General features: G+C 42.3%; 1 protein-coding gene across 1 annotated transcript; it reads left to right on the top strand.

Moving 5' to 3' along the window:
* Nucleotides 1-7,193: 7,193 nt before the first annotated feature.
* LOC101760110 (probable metal-nicotianamine transporter YSL3) lies at nucleotides 7,194-12,925 on the top strand. Its single transcript, XM_022825275.1, has 6 exons — nucleotides 7,194-7,524; nucleotides 7,610-7,776; nucleotides 9,558-9,655; nucleotides 9,751-9,885; nucleotides 10,505-10,691; nucleotides 11,801-12,925. Exons 1-6 carry the CDS (start codon nucleotides 7,194-7,196, stop codon nucleotides 12,923-12,925), a joined length of 2,043 nt encoding a protein of 680 aa, XP_022681010.1.
* Nucleotides 12,926-17,456: the final 4,531 nt, after the last annotated feature.

Here is a 17,456-nt window from a genome sequence, read left to right on the forward strand (position 1 = left end):
AGGCCGTATGCTGAGATTCCAAACGAGGGCCAGTCGGGCCGCATAGGAGGGGGAGGTACTACTGCCTGCACGTTGCATGTTTGGACGCCTCACTCCAGGTACAACCGTCCCGCATACAACGGTGGAGACTGGTACCCGAACCACTTTAAGGTGTCCCACAAGATAGCGGGAAAACCCTCGAAATGCAGACACGTCGAATGGAAGGTGCCATCTGTGCCATACAGGACATGTCCGGGAGCGGCCATCTGGAACCAAGAACCAAAGCAACGTGAGATGAACTCTAAAGGTCAGGGGTCGGACAGAAAAAGCATCCGGACTTTAACCGAAAACAAGCTGGAAGAACTAGAAATCCTTAGAACCGAAGAAGAGCTTTTCCGAGCAAGGTTGCTTTTGAGGAGGGTGACTTGGCAGATTCATAGCTTATGTCGCATGCACGGTCTACCTCGTTCTTAACCAAAACAACTGCCAAAACTTGGTCTTACGCAGTTAGTGCCGGTGGCAAGGCAACCAGTACGTCTCTCCCTATAATAACTAGTCGGTTCTAACAACGATTCCTAAGCGATCGCGGTTAGTGTACCTGCAGAAAACACGACCACATGAACCTTTCGTGCTAGCACCCACGAAAGCATTCCCAAACATTATCGTTCACTATAGAAACACCATCCATGCGTTCAAGGCTGCATGGACAGCACTCAACCATGGAAATAGGTCCCCTTTGAATGGAACCGTATAACCCTTCGCATACTCGTGATGCGGATTCAGCGCACGTATAATAGACGTGGCGAACAACCGTGATGATAGGCTCGTTGGAATCGAACCATACCAACCTTCGTATGGATTAACATACGGAAACTGCGCACGTATGATACACGTGGGCGAAACAACCGCGATGATAGGGTCATTTGAATAGAACTCCCTATCAACCCTCGCATACTCGTGATGCGGAACTCGGCACACGTATAATAGACGTGGCGAAGTGCTGGAAGGGTTAGCAAGATAACCAAATAGATATTAGCCACCTAAAAACAACCCCAAAATCCCCTAGCGCCTCTCGCACTAAAGTCATCCTTAACGATCGTACGAGATATTTTTTAAAGAGTTTCTTGCAACATTTATCTTTTAAAGAGGTGTGTTAGAGCCTGTTGTGTTCTCTGTCTTGCTAAATCGGCTCTGATACCAGCTATGGCGGATCCACTTCGGATTTACTTGGTTAAACATGATTAGGCCGCATGATACGCGCGCTCATGCCTAAACCGAGTAAACACGAAGTGCCGTCGGATTTCAGCAATTAGCAGACCCACACGAAGGTGAGCAGTTCCAGAGAATACAACAAGTCCACTGAGTTAACAAATTAACCATTTAGTTCGACCATAATACAACATCAGAGTTTACAAGATTCTGAAGAAAAATAACAGAAGGTAAAACAACTAGCGGAAGCTAACTCGTCGGGGTCGGACATCCCTGGTGAGGCCCACCGAGACATCAGTGATCCCTCTCCTTGCCGTCCGAGGAGGGATCCCACTCAACCGTCCAACTCGGAGGGAGTTGGGACGGCCAAGTACCAACAGAGGGAGGCTCAGAGGTAGCAACTTCACCTGAAAAAGAAGAGCCACAACAAGGCTGAGCTACTAAGCTCAACAAGACTTAACCGACAGGGAGCGCGCTAAACTACCTCTTCTAGACATGCAAGGCTTTTTGGCTGAGGGGTTTGTTTTGCCAAAAGCGCTAGGCGTATCCCTACTTTCAAGTTTTAGCTCAAGTTCTAAGTTCATTATCCAGTCTAAGTTAGCAACTTGTTCTAAGCAAACATAGAACCAACCAAAGGGTATAAACAGCATCAACAGAACCATGTCATCATCAGATTCCTTATTTACTCAGGGTGACATAGCGATCAAGCAGTCTCAAACTGTGAGAGGCAGACGAATCGATTCGAGTTTCTTAACCATGCATGACGAACCTAATCTCACGACATCCGCGCACAACAAGGGCCGCTTCCTGTGTCGGCCGTCCCTATCAATTCCCAGGCGCGTGTCAGGTCCAAACTTCCCTTGGCATGCAATGCTCTATAGTCCCGACCTCTACCATACTGTGACCGCACTTGCACCCACATGATGCACCATGGGAACCTCGTTCCAGGGACAGCAGGGGTATAAGCCACGCCCTAGTTCAATCAGGTACTAGGCTTCCCCATCCCACACTAGGTATGAGATTAGTACTTTCAAACACTTGATCACGAACACCACCACTGTCGGGCCTTAGCAAGTTTTACAGACAGACGGGGCGATCAACCGACCACCAAAGAGTTACCCAAAACCCTGCCCCATCCATCGTCCTTATAGTTGTAATAGAAGAGGAAACAGCCAACTCCTATAGCTCGCGAGTGACAGAACATCACTCAGCTTTTACCGTTTCCTATTTAAGCAAAGCATCTACTCGGTCCAACAGCTAGTGTTCAGATCAAAGGAAAACTAAGTCATGCATCTACGGTTCCAAACAACTCCTATACGTAAATGCACAAGCATGTTCAAGAAGGCATGCGCAAGTCTGGTAAAACATAGGGGATTCATGCATCCGGGGCTTGCCTTCAAGCAAGGAGGAGGGAAACTGCTCGTCTACTTGGGCAGCTTTGACTTCTGGAGGCAGGAGCTTGGCTACACCTTCTTCTTTTGGAGCCGGGTGCAGCTCGTAGTAGCCGGCGGCGAGATGCAGCTCTACACGAATGCAATGCATTGGTTAGCATTTAGACGGTTATTTCAACAGCAACACTTGCAAGTTTGAGCCCAGAAACTTGCAGCAAGTTACAGGAGGGTGGGAAGGTTCAATGGGGTCGATGGAGATCAAGGTATAAGGGTCGGATGGGGAGGAACTTATGATCAGACCCTTAAACTAGAGGAATAGATGTGCTAAGGGTCCTCAGACTTAACGCTGAAAAGTCCCCAAGTTTTACACATATACCCTCGGTTCAAGGAAAAAGATACAGCTGAGCCTTTGGGCGAGGTGGAGAAGGGTCGGCGGAACAGACAGGGTCGGGCGAGACGGAACCGGGGTCGGGCGGATAGGAGGGGTCGGACGAGGTGAACAAGGGTCGGCAGCTTACCTTCGTCTTACAGAGAAGGCTTGGGCGGAAGGACTAAGGGGCTTGGGACAACAGCGAGAATGTTCGGCGGTATTCCGGTGGCGGCGGTGCTTCTTGTGGATCACAAGCAAGCTCTTGAGCAGCACTGAAAGCAGTGGTTGGTGGATTGGGGAAAGGTGGTGTTTGAGCAGAGAGGAGAGTTCCTCAGACTTAATTGGTGGCGCTGTGAGCATGAATAGGGAGTAAGAGAGAGGGCAGCTAGGGCAAAGGGGAACTCCGGCGGGGCTCCGGCATCCCATTTTATAGCGGCGCGGAAGTGATAAGGGGGAGCGGCGCGAAGGTCGGGGAAGAAACGATGGAGTGCTCTGCCGGGGCGGCGATTGAGCGATGAGGGCGGTGGAGCAGGACTTCGAGGATGACACCGGCGGTCATTGGGCACTGACGTCAGGGCGGCGCAGGCGCGGGTTTGCCGGTGGTTGAGATTTGGCGGAGGTGGGCGTCATCGTGCGGTGGATCTGATGGAAGTGACCGGGAAAACGGCGCTAGGAACGAGGGCGCACAGGTGAGAAGACAGGCGGCTGCAGTCGCGCGGGCGAGCGCGGAGCAACAGATTGTCGGGGCGGCTTCTGACAAGGCGGGAAAAGGAGCTGTCGCTGCCACGGTCTGGGTTGGCGGGGGAGGAATCGTCACGTAGCGAGGACCGGGGCGGCGCGACTGTGAAGAGGTGATGGAAAAGACGGGTGGCATCGGGCTCTGCAGCCAGGATCTGGCGATGTGATGATGGGCACGGGCAGCGAGGTGCTGCAGAAAGGGTGGCAGAGGAGCTTCTGCCGCGATTGGGGAAGGGGGCGCGAGAATCCATCCGGTCGTGGCCGGCGACGAGGCGGAGCGGCAGGCGTCGGAGGAGTTGAGCCACGCGGCTGGGGAACTGTGAAGCGGGCATGCAACTCGAGTGCGCCTGTCGCGGAAGATCTGGGGGAAAGATCTCGTGGGTCCACCGGTCAGTCTTGGTGGTCCACGGCTCAGACCAAAGGGAGGTGTTGTCGGAGGACTTAGAAAGATCCGACGGTGGGTTGGGGGTCGACGGGGTCGGAACTGGGGAAAACACGGCGAGGGGTCGGATTGAAGGGGTCGGGAGATCTGGAGGTTGAGCAAACAACCTTGGTAAACTGAGATAGGTGATCAGGGACTCGGATTAAGATTAACGCGAAGGAGTTTTATCCGAGGCCGTTACACATACCTATATGAGTCTAGCTGTTAAATTTCGCACTCTATGAGATTTGGGTAACCTCTAGTAAGATCATGAAAGAGACCAGGGAGTATGACGTATATGCTCCACCCGCAAGGAAGGCTACTAGTAGCTAGGGGTCATGACTTTAGGTGAAACTTATTCACACAAAACTAGCGATTCAAGGCATAGTCTATTGTCAAGTTGTGGATAAGTGTAGCTTGAATCTCTAAGCAATAGTTCACCTTAATAGTCCTTGCTGAAAGACCGGTATATCAAACAGTAGTGAGAAACATGCAACACACCTAAATATTTGAGATCTGATTGGGGGATTGTTAGATATATGGGCTTGGCCCATATATATAATCCTTAATAAATCTTAAAGGCCCATTAACGTTAGAGGGGGGTACACAATCTATTAGTCCCAAATTGCTAATAGACGAAGGTGTGGGGATTTTTCTCCCTATCAATACGGACCATCCCCTCATGGAAAAGATGCACCATACACTACTATACGGGAATGCCCCTAGGTTTGGGTATCCCTAAGGTGGTCTATATGAGTTAGGTTTTCTCTCTTCTACACTGCTGCACTGCCATTGTAGTCTTCAACATTTCGTTGCATCGACGTGCACCGGCGAGCATTGAGAGCAGGTCTTCGGAACCATGTCCTTGTGATCCTGCACAACGAGAGGGCGAATAAGGTTTTTAGGAAGCGCTCCACGGGACTGCTCAATTTTGTCATCACGGCTCGTCCTCTATCCAAGTCAGGCGCTGTAGTGTACCATCGCCTTCGCTGTGATGACCTCAAGTTCCTGTTCGCCTACACATCGCGCGAGGGCTTGAGGGATATTGGTACTCCATGGGTCCCTACCGACTAGGATACTAGCCGAACCTAACAAGTGAGCCCACCCGACCAAGGCATGCGGGCCAAGGACATGAAGTTATTTGGAGTACACATCAGGGCAACAAGACAGTCCAAATCTGATCAAATATCATGGAACCCGTATTGTAGACCGACTCATATTACTTTCCATGTAACTACCGCGAGTAGATTAGATTCAAACCAACTTGTAACTCTTCGTCATCAGTCTATATAAGGTGGCTAAGGAAGCCTCCCGAGGGCAACCCAACGAATCCAATCCGAAGATCCCATCGACTCAAACATTGAGCAATACAATCCACGCATCCAGGATGTAGGGTATTACCCTCCGGAGGTCCGAACCTGTCTAAAACCCTTGTATCCCTCGTGTTCTCATGATTATCTTCGAGTTCTTAGTTTCGCAACTGCCCTCACCTACAAATCAACCACTTAGGTACCCCTTTGTGGACTGCCGGACTTATGTATCAATAGCTGATTTCTAGTGGTTTCTCTAATTTTCTTCCCCTGTCGGACTGATCTGTCATGATCTCATCTATTTCTGTCTTTCTATTAGGTCTTGGACTTGAATTAGGATGTTTGGGTTTCAGTTTACTATCTCTACATCATCTCATTAAGGTTCGATCATAAAGAAAAATTCTCCCCCTTTATCGGTTTACAAGAACATTTCCTTTAATTAGTTTCTGTTTGTGATCGTGAAACATGAAGGTCTATCTATTTCTGATGGATCTAGAAATTAGAAAATATGGTAAACTCCATCTGGCATTCGTGCAAGTTTCATGGAGATAGCATTTCGACAATTTTCATTATGAGTTCTTCCTACTTTGTAGGTGCATATTTTACATATGCAATCGAAAAAAGGTTCCATTATTTCACATGAACTGGATTGATCTGTATTCAGACAGACTAGACTGGTCACACACAAAATTTGTATTCGATCTTGAACTACTTAATAATTTGACTAATTCCAAAAGTGTCAAAATTGGTAATGCTATCCATTATCTTCTTACAGTCATTGAAGTTCAAAGAAGAGATCAAACTTTTGGGACAATAGCCTCTATTATTGGTGCGGCAGATGTATCGTTGATGCAAGGAGTGCTGCTAGATACCGCGTGCTAGCTGAGCCAATACTCTTCTAAGATCTCCATGAAATTTTGTTTATGGTATTTTTTTATTCATAACCTTCCAATGTTTGAAAGGTATAAATAACTCATCAAACTATTACGTACAGCCTCTCTGATAACATAGTGTGATTTTGCTTTTTTTCAAGAAAACTTATCAGGATAAACTTCTTACATCTTCTCAAGAAACTTTTATACATATCTTCAAAGTTCTTCGGAAGATTTCTAAAAGTTTTCTAAAGAAAACTAATTGAAGCCCAATTTATACAAACATGCTTTCCAGATAAAAGTTTTCTAGGATAGCTTTTCATGGAGATCTTTTTTAACAAATTATCAGAAAAAACTTCTTAAATACATCTTATGTAAAGAAGTTTACTAGAAAACTTATTGAAACACAACTTATATATACATTCTTTTTCAAAAGCCTCGTGAAAAAAAACAACTTAAAATATCATGCTTCCTAGAGGTTTCTTCGTCGAATATGTCTTATGGTAAACTTGTTCTAAAAAAGTTTCACAAAAAAGAGAGTGGGATGTGCAAAAGAAAAAGGTACAAAGAAAGGAGAAATAAATAAGAGCAAAAATATCAAAGAAAGGAGGCCTTCTACAGTGAAGCAAAGGAAAAACTTTCTGCTCGTCCCTTCTCTGCTCTCAGCTCTGCGTTCTGTGTCCGCTTTACATGCTATGGAGATGCGGTTTTTAACAATCCGGGAAAGCTACCAGCCCCAACTAATATCTGCTATACATTCTATTTTTACTCCTCCCCCGGCTATACATCCTCCCAACCTCTCAACACTCCCAACCACTTGCAACCCACCCAAGAGAAAGTTCCTCCATCAAGAATCAGATCACAAGGGAGAGAACGAGCTGGAGCAAGCAGGCACAGCTCACCATGGATGCAACAATTCAAGAGTCTTCGCCTTCAGTGGAGCGGGTATTCGAGGGGCAGCCATACCCTTCGTTCTGGGAGCAGGTGACGCTGCGTTCGATGGCCATCGCGGTGGTGCTCGCGACCGTCTTCTCTCTGGTCACATTGCGGATCTACATGACCATCGGCGTCGTAGGGGCTCTCAACATGCCTGCCAACGTCCTCAGCTACTTCTCCGTAAAGAGCCTCGTCAGCATGCTGCGGCGCTATGGCATCGCTGCAGCGCCGTTCACGCGCCAGGAGAACATCTTCCTCCAGACCTGTGTCATCACCTGCGTTAACATGGCAATCTCAGGTAAGGTCGTGCTAGATTTATCGTGTTAACTCCGACTACTTTTGGCGTTGGAGTTTGATCAGGCTAGTCTTGACCTTTCTTCTAGGTGGTTTGCCAAATTACATTATTGCAATGAATTCTCAAGTGGCAAAATCTCTCAGTGATCATCCAGATGCAGCAGACATTATCGACCACGTACCGACAGGAAAATATGTGCTATTCCTTTTCCTTACTGGTCTGGTGGCAATAACGTTGATGCTGCCGCTGATGCAGGTAATTTTTTTTTTCATTTAACAGATCCCTATTGTATTTGCACTCGTCATAACCAATGCTGCCGCTGATGCAGGTAATTTATTTTTCATTGAACAGATCCCTATTGTATTGACTGCTTTGGCAAAAGTCCTTGGATCATGTGAAAACTAAACTCTCAATAATCTGTTTAACGGAAAAGGCGCTAAAAGCTAAATGAATTATATAGATATGTACATAGTACATACACTACTCTGATAGGAAAAGGGCTAAAAGCTACATTTATGTCTGACGACAATATGTTAAGCTGCATTACAATCTTAATGAAATATATATACATTGCATTCAAGAGTCAATTCGAAAACAAAGGTGGAGCTAGGCTATATCAGAAAATCACGTTGAACACAAGAACATGTAACCCCACATGCATGCATAGAGACTAATCCTCAGTAGTTTTTTTTCAATGGATGTTGTGAAATATGATAAAAACATGAGGTTTATAACAGTTTAAACACTGACATTTGGCACTTTACAACACCTGAAGCCCCTATTTGAAAATGGAGTTCAGCCATCAACACTTCTGCCAACGTGTCAATTATAACCCTCATAAAAGAGTAAGCTTGCACGCCGCCATCTGATGGGTTCTGATCTACTCCCCCGTTTTGGAAGACAAGCTGTTTTGTTTTGTTTTAAAAACAGAGAGAGTATGGTCATGCTCTTTGTGACCACCCAACATTCAAAATGAAATATGTACCACACTGGCTTGCTAGGCTGACTCGCCTGAAAACTGCCTTTAGTTGAGCGCTAATGAGGTGACGTATTGCCAATGAGTCAGTAGCATATGTAATAGATTACCTTCAAGATATCGCACACCGACAACAAAGTAATTTATTGGCATGAAGCCTGTTTCAAATAACTCCAAGGCTATTTCATTGTATTATTCGCATGGTCCCCTTATACATGCAAAATAAAATAAAGATTCTATTATTCAGAGCCCGAAAAAAAACACTATGGTCAGGCTATGTACCACAAATGAAGTCACCTTGTCTTATTCTTCCTTCCACATTTTTCTCTTCTTATTCTTCCCTGATATCACAGTTGGCTCACCTACCGTGCCTGCCCGAAACACTCTTGGCGGAAATATCCCGCCACCAAAGCACAAACGCTTCCCACCACCACCCCTGCACTTGACATTGGCCTAGCTAACTCCCATTGTTCAAATATTATGCATAAGGATCCAAATGATCCCGTTATTATGATAGGGATTATTTGAAATTCGAGCATCTATGTACTCTATATGAATAGCACATAAGGCTCAATATATATCATCCATTATTTACGATATTCATATTTTCACACCAACACCTAACCATTGTAGCACTTCAGCACTTATGCACTCCACTATGAAAAGATTAAAGCAGACACAGAAAATTTGCATGTCCCTCCACTTATTCTTCATTGACATTTTCCCATGTATATCTAGGACATACATCATGACCATAGCCACATTACAGTTTTCTTTGATTGAGCATACCGCACTAGAATTTTTTAGAAACTTGCGACATTGAAATCATGGAAATCTTAAAATTAATGTCCATATGTGCTATGTGAATAGCAGCAACCACTCAACCACTTTGAAGCAATAAAACAAGGGTACAAGAAAACTTGAAATACATACGTGGATACATCTCCCTTGTTTCTCCCTCTACCATAACATTACAAGCTGATTTTGTTTGAAGGAATGATAAAAAGGAACTACTCAGTCACACGCGCAACTCACTGTTGGATTTTTCTTCTATCTATAGGTTATGATTGTTGATTACAGATTGCCCTTTCCAACAGGCTCTGTTGTGGCTCATCTTATCAATAGTTTTCATACCCCTCAAGGAGCTTATGTGGCAAAGTAAAGTTCTGTCCTTTCTGAATGTAAAATGAATTAAAGTTACAGGATTTATATCTTGTGTTGGTATCTTGCAGTAATGTTCCTCATCTGTTCAGGTTGCAGGTTGCAGCTATATTCAAAACGTTTCTGGGAAGCTTTTCTTGGTCTATGTTCAAATGGTTCTATACTGGAGGCGAACATTGTGGATTTCAGTCCTTTCCAATGTTTGGACTAGACCTATATAAGGATAGGTGGGAAATCTATTCCAATTATTTCCTCGACAAATATTGGTCTGCATTCTAAGCCATTTCAACAAGTGTGCAACGTATATCTTTACTACCTCTGGTCCTAATAATTGACACTTCGACCAAAATCAGGTCAAACTTTTAAAACTTTGTCCATGAAGAGCTTTCAAAATATATATTTGATTTGAAAACAAATAAACCATAGTTGTAGCATCATCCTGGAAAGCACTTCAATGATCTTATATATTTTCTAGGTATTATAACTACACTTTAATAGAAAATTTGTGCTCATATCGAAAGGGGTCATCAAGTATTTTTAACTCGAGGTAATAGAGTTGATAGACAATGATCATGTGTTCTGTATCCTCTATGATTAAGTTTTAGGGTTCATTTTATCGCCCATAAAGAAGTACCGCTGATCATAACATCTCAATAATAAAAGTTTTTACCTTAGGTAAAAAAAATTCAAGAAACGATTTAGGTACCTCTATACACACTTTTCCAAGGACCATAGCATAACTCTTTTATTGAACATATATGTAATTCCATATATATTATTTTTTTGAAGGGAAAATTACATATATATTATTCAAAGTCCTAATATATAATGTCTTTATACTTACAGATTCTTTTTTGATTTCTCTGCATCATTTGTTGGTTTGGGTATGATTGTCCCCCATGTTGTAAACTTCGGGTTGCTTTTTGGGTCTATCACCTCTTGGGGATTATTATTTCCTTTCCTTGACAGTAAAAGAGGCCAATGGTATCAAACTGATAGTACTACAAGTTTGAGTGGAGCGAATGGATATAAGGTACACATGAATTTGTTGTATTTTATTTTTATCCTTTTGTTTTAATTTTTCCTAGAAATTTATAATGTCAAAGATCCAGCTGTGGGCTAGTAGGAGAAAGCATGTCCTAAAATCTTTTGTTTACCAAACTATATTGGGCCCTCCTTATTACTCCCTCCGTCAAATTGTAAGTCATTCTAAGAATCTTGGAGAGTTAAAATATCTCAAGTTTGACTAAATTTATATGATAATATAATAACATTTATGATGTCAACTAAGTATCATTAGATTCTTTATCAATTATATTTTCATAGTATATCTATTTTATGTCATAAATCTTTATATTTTTCTCTATAATTTTGGTCAAACTTGAGATGCTTTGACTCTCCAAGATTCTTGGAATGACTTACAATTTGGGACGGAGGGAGTATGTAGGTATTTAACTAGCAATTGTTAGGGAACAATTTAACGCTCACATCAATGAGGGCAAACAATCGTGTGTTATAAATACTTCCAAGCAAATCCGAGGTGGCTAACATCTAAACAAATACAAAACTATACTTTATTCTAATACAAAGACCATATTCATATACCATATCTTATTCTTGAATGTTTAGGTAAGAAACAATTTGTATTATACACTCCTATATATAACGATTTCTTTAAATCACATAAAAGATTAGAGCCTGAAAAAATTTATAGACCTTCAAAAGGTACCACTTGAGCACGCGAGGCACTTTTTTCAGTCCATTTGTCAAGTAGGCCAGCATTATTATATCATCAGAAATAGGACGAGCTGTTCTATTTGCTTCATGAACACCTTGTCAGTGTTGTTACAAGAGAGAAACAGAAGACGATGAAGATATATTTTCTTCTACCGACTACCGCGCGCGCGAGTGCATTTCTCCAAACAAAACACAGCACTAGAGAAAATTTAACCATGCACTATATTTAGAAACCATACGCCATGCACTATATTTAGAAACCACCGCGTTTGATTTGAAAGGCATAACTCCTTGTGAAATATAAACAATCTCATTGTGGCCACTCTATTCAATTACTTTAACATGATGCTCCTTTTGGCAAACATTTCGTGCCAAAGAGAGATTAAATCTTCTGTTATTTGACAGATTTTTATTGGCATAACAATGATTATCACTGAGGGAATTTTCAACTTCATTAAACTCCTTGCCGTGAGTTCAATCGACTTCTACAAGAAGAGGCAAGAAAATGATTCAGGGAAGATCAAATATATGTTGACAAGTCCCAGCCTTAACTATGATGATCGTAAAAGGCTTGAGGTACTTTTTGGTTACCAGATCCCGCATTTTATACCAGTGGCCGGATACATTGGATGTGCAATAGTATGTTCAGTCGCTATCCCTTGGATCTTCCATCATGTTACGTTCTATCATATGGCCGTACTGTTCATCATTCTTCCTGTTTTTACCTTCTGCAATACATACGGAACGGGACTCACAGATTGGTCAGTTGCACAAACTTATGGCAGGTTCTTACTCTTCATCATAGCAGCATGGATTGCAAAACCGGGTGCGGTTATCGCTAGCCTTGTAGTTTGTGGGGTGGCTGTGGCAGCTCTTAATGTTTCGTCACAGGCCGTGCAAGACCTCAAAACTGGTTTTATGACTCTGACTAATCCAAGAGCTGTAGTGGCTGGGCATATCTATGGTGTGCTAATTGGTTCTATCATTAACCCATGCATCCTTCTTGCATTCGAGGCAAATGCCAAAAGTACTGCTCCCATTGGTTCAAAAGATTCAGAGTACCCATGCCCCTCTGCATCAATCTATCGTGCAATTGGTCTACTTGGTAAGCGAGGAATGGATCAGCTCCCAGATCACTGTATCACCTTTTGTTTGATTACTTTTTTTATAACACTAGCTATCGAAACACTTAGATTGGTGTCCCAGAAAAAAGGTTGGAAACTACAAAATTTGATCCCTTGCATCACAGCAATAGCACTACCATACCTGACTGGACCTTACTACAGCATAGATATGACACTAGGTAGTGTTATGTTAATCATTTGGGGTAAAATAAACAGACGAAGTGCAGAATTACTATCGTCGGCAGTTGCAGCAGGCTTAATATGTGGAGATGGAATATGGGTCCTGCCATCATCATTACTCAGCATCTTCCATGTACATCCACCAATCTGCATGAAGTTTCTTGCCAGTGGAAAACAAGTGAATATTGTTGACTCATTCGTAAATACATTAGGAATATCACGTTGAAAGGCATGACAACTATCTACAAATGTAAATTTACAGACTCTTGGAATTAGCTGTAAAGGAGGCATTGTAGTTAGACTTTCCGTATAAAATAACGTTTGTATATATAACAGAGAATTACTGCTATTTTATCCTTTGTCATAAAAATGAAAACCATTTCATCATGGATGGAAGCATTTCTGTGAAGAAATTGGCCATTTCGTCATAAGAAACATGACACTCGGTCTTTGATGAAACCATTCCGTCATAAAAGTTTCTTTTGACGAATTTGGCACTTTCCTTGATGAAACTGATTCGTCATAGATGTGCGAACTTGTACTAGTGCCTTCACTTTTTTTTACATGAAAACACGCCAGACACCAAGCACTGAACATGCAACACCTTCTCGGGATGGCGCACGTAGAGTTCCTCTAGTGTCGAAAGGCCAGCTATAAATTTTAAACACTAAGTCTACTATATTATGGGATGAGATAGTATGCGGTTTCACGAAGGAGTTTAGAAATTGCCACTCAAAAGACCCGTTTGCATCATTGTTTGGGAATTGGACAAAGATCGTGGGCCGGAGGGATAGTTCCCACCGGAATGCTTCCGAAAGTTCGGAAGTCCCCATGTTCCCGGGGCAGGGAGATCCTCCCATCCCCCTTGCCCTCCAAGACTATTGGAAGATGAGGGGCCTCCAAGAAACTCTGAATCTCAGTTCCGGGAGCCGGTTGCTGGTTCTCGAAAATCCTAGCAGAAACGCAATCGAAACATGATGGCCGATTGTTGACGGCAGTTAGCGCACCAATTCGTGAACCGCAAATACACAGATTAGTTGTAGCTTTTCCCTTAGAGTATTCCCCCAAGGATTATCAATCCGTGGAAGAAGTGGATTGCTGGGTCTCACTTTATACCAATCTTGCTAACGAAACTGAGTGTATGTATTGTGCAGAGAGACAAACTAAACTAATAATAGAGATTGAGATAATATAGCAAAGGTTAACACAAGATAGGAGATAGAGATAGATATAAACGTTCCCTCCCTAGGATCTAGGTTCACAAGAATATGCATCTACTACATAGATGGGTGCTGCCTCACTAGCTATCACAACGGTTACGTGCTCGCTCGGCCTTTTCCCCACTGCATACTGTCACTACATAGGAATACTCAACCGCCTTGCTCATACACACTATATCAAACCATCCGCAAAGTTAAGCTAATCACCATGATTATCAAAAACTCTACTAAGAATATATGTTGTATAGAACAAGAGCTTACATATGTAGACGAAGCATTGCAACGACATAGACCATGATGCATTAATAGGCATAAACAACATGTAGCAGTTACATATCAAGGACCATAACAACCCTAAGAATTAACAGAGACTTTACCCCATGATCTTACACATGTTGGTGAATAAAGGGGTTATGGAGCACCTAGAGAACAACCTGATTGAAGATGAAGACGAGGGGAGGCACGAAGGACTCAGGTCGATCGGCCTAGGGGTTCCCTCCCTCCTCTGAAGGTCCCCTTTGACAACGAAGCTCCTGATCAGATCTGATCCCTATTTCTTCTCTTGTGGCGGCGGCAGCGGCTAGGTCTAAACTCATGGGGATCCCCCTCCTTGTTGAAAGTCCTTGGTATTTATAGCTAGCAATGTCGATTGAGGTGCCTTCGAAGCCATGTTTCCAGAAAATAACCCTAGGAACATCGTGGGCCTCCTCCTGGTGAAAGGGCACGATGATCGAGGCTAGAAACAGGCTAGGCCTATCGGCCTGGACCCCTCTGGGCCGATTGGCACACCCTCTATTGGCCTCCAATGCTCGAGCACTTCATTCAAAAGTTGTAGATCTTGTCGAGCCATGCAATTTTCCCTTTAAATGCGCCCCAATCGAAGTTCGAATGAGGAAAAAATGGCCCGTGCATGTTTCAGTTCCTCCTGTGGGCTTACAGTTCAATGTTCGTATTTGGACCTTCCAATATCCAAAGTCCGAGCGTAATTCCAACTTGTAGAAAAACCCTTCAATTATATCGTATTTCATGTGATTTTGCAAAATGCTCCAAAATACAACATGTATGCAATAATGGGGTTATTTCAAGTGCCAAGTGGCGGGTTAGTATAAGAATATGCATGAAAATACTAGTTAAATGGCACTAATGTCAATAACAAGCGTCAACAATTCCCCCATGCTTAAACCTTGCTCGTCCTCGACTAAGTTAATTCTTTCTTAAAAGAAATCAGTGTTGCCTTCCAATGTCATCCCTGCACTTAGTTATACATGACAAGATATATTGCTCTCTCTCTCGAGTGTTTAGTATTAAAGTTCAGTTGTAACCGGCTTGTTTTTCATTATGGAAGATAGACTATCTAAAAAGAACAAAGCCACAATAAAATAAATACAATACTCTTCAAAATTAAGTGAACTTCAGACCCTTACCTTGTGTCATCGTGAAGAGTTTTTCAAAAAGATGCATGTCCAACAAAAGTGAGATTCTCTTGCAAAAGTTCATGAAAACACTCATCTCATCAAGTCACTCAAGCCTATAATAGATTATTTTTAATCTATTGTAATCATGTATGAAAGTAGAAGGCTTATGTGGAGCTTGATAGGTAAAAACAATCCTAGCAAAACATTATATCTAAAATATTATCAAATTAAGTGAGAGATCTATTGAAATTACTGAGACTTGTCAAAAAGGCCATGGAAAATAAATGTTGGAGAGGGAAAGGAATGAAACACACACATTTAGATAGGAGGACGTGTAAGTGGCAAATGAATTATTCCACATGAAGTCCTCATTATCGGATTGCACATGGTTGGAAAAATGAGTATGGATCAATCGTTAACCTTGAAAGCACTAGGAACTTTTAATGAAGCTCAAAGAACTGAGGAGCACTTTATTCTTTTTCTCCTTTATTTATTTTTTTCTTTTTCATTCCTTTTTCTTTCTTCTTTCTTTCTCTTTCTTTTTATTTCCACATTTTTTTTCTTTTTGCTCCTCAGATCTTCTTGCAACATAGTAATTTTCTCAACAGTAGTCAGAGATAATGTGATGACTCCTCCCCCATGCTTAGACAATGCTCGTCCTCAAGTATGAAAGAGAAAGAAAGATAAACTGTTGAGGTAAGTACCAAAAATCTTCAATCTTCACCAAAAAATTATTTTATTCCTCTGGAGGGTCATCCACGCCAAAATTCAGAGCGTTCAGGGGTCAAAACCACCCAGGCCAATCGGCCTAGCCCCTTCTTGCTTCCGTTTGCTCCAATTTTTATTCCACGCCCTGGTGGACGCCTCCAAATATTATTTTTCTTGAAAAGGTACTGATATATCTTTCGGGTCTTTGTCAAAATATTTTTCCATACTCAATAATAAGTTGTGGTCAAGAAGTTAGTCACAAAAATGATTTGGGTTTAGGTTGGATGCCCAGCGAGGTTTGCGAGATTCCCGATGTGGAAATTCACAATGCATGGATAGAAAGGCTAGCAATAAAAGGTTGCCCAAAGGAATGATCAGCTTCTAAGTCTCAAACCACATAAATCAATCCTAATCAACTAATTAGAATATAAGTTTGCAATCTAAAGGTCTCATCATGAAAGGGAATGTATGTATATAGTCTTTGGTAGGCTAGAACTTTGCAAGAGATTCACGAATGTAGATAGCATAACAATTAATGTTTCAATAAAGGCAAGACAAGTTATCAGGTCATTAGTAAACTTAAATCAGAGAGCAACTGAATGAATGTGGGTCTAGAATACAGTCATTTAACCTCTACAATTAAAAGAGATGGTATTTAAATCAATTTAAGTCCATATTATAGAGAGCAATTAGTCAAGGCATATACAACATCGTGTAGATAAAACAAAGTGACAACTTTCATCATTTTTCCATAAGCAAAAGCAATATAAAACATCGAGTTGAGCACATGGTCATGCCTATTTATCAAAAATAAAAAATAAATCTAGGTTGTCCTCCTAGTAGCCATGTTATTATCACACAAAGGTTGCACCAAATCGAAGGTTGAAGGCTTATATATATACAGGCATTTAGAATGAGATGGAAAAGAGAATGTGCAAGAAAAATTTACCATCATGTTGATGCTTGTGATGAAGCGTAGTGAAGCCTCCCCCATGCTTAAGCGTTGTGCTTAGCATGGAAGAAGAATAATGAGTATGTTTGGCGGTCATGATCTTTGTACTCCACGTGTTATTTTTGTCCAGCAAGTCCTCCCCCATGCTTAGCATTGTGCTAGGCATGGAAGAAGAAGATAGAGCATCTTGTGATCATCCTTGATGTTGTCTTTTATAGTCCATCATGTTTCCCTTCTAACATCTTCGTCTATTAAATGTTTCATATCCATGTTTCCATGTGATGATGCTCTCGAGGGTATGATTTCATCCTAAGCTTCATAATTTCATCATGTATGCTCAATGGAAGCATTGCCCAAGCTTCTCTTCACTATCGTCATCTTTATCTCCTATGTTTAGCTATCATCATCTTGCAACCACCTTTTCCTCATGGATTTTCCCCTACATGCAGAATAGAACATATA

The sequence above is a fragment of the Setaria italica genome, chromosome III, assembly GCF_000263155.2.
Source record: "Setaria italica strain Yugu1 chromosome III, Setaria_italica_v2.0, whole genome shotgun sequence".
Lineage (NCBI taxonomy): Eukaryota > Viridiplantae > Streptophyta > Magnoliopsida > Poales > Poaceae > Setaria > Setaria italica.

Excerpts from the sequence above, each read along its gene's own strand:
- LOC101760110 (XM_022825275.1), top strand. The coding sequence starts at position 7,194 with ATGGATGCAACAATTCAAGAGTCTTCGCCTTCAGTGGAGCGGGTATTC. Across the intron at positions 7,777-9,557 it reads TGATGCTGCCGCTGATGCAG|GTTATGATTGTTGATTACAG; the intron begins GTAATTTTTTTT and ends TTCTATCTATAG. Across the intron at positions 9,656-9,750 it reads CAAGGAGCTTATGTGGCAAA|GTTGCAGGTTGCAGCTATAT; the intron begins GTAAAGTTCTGT and ends TCATCTGTTCAG.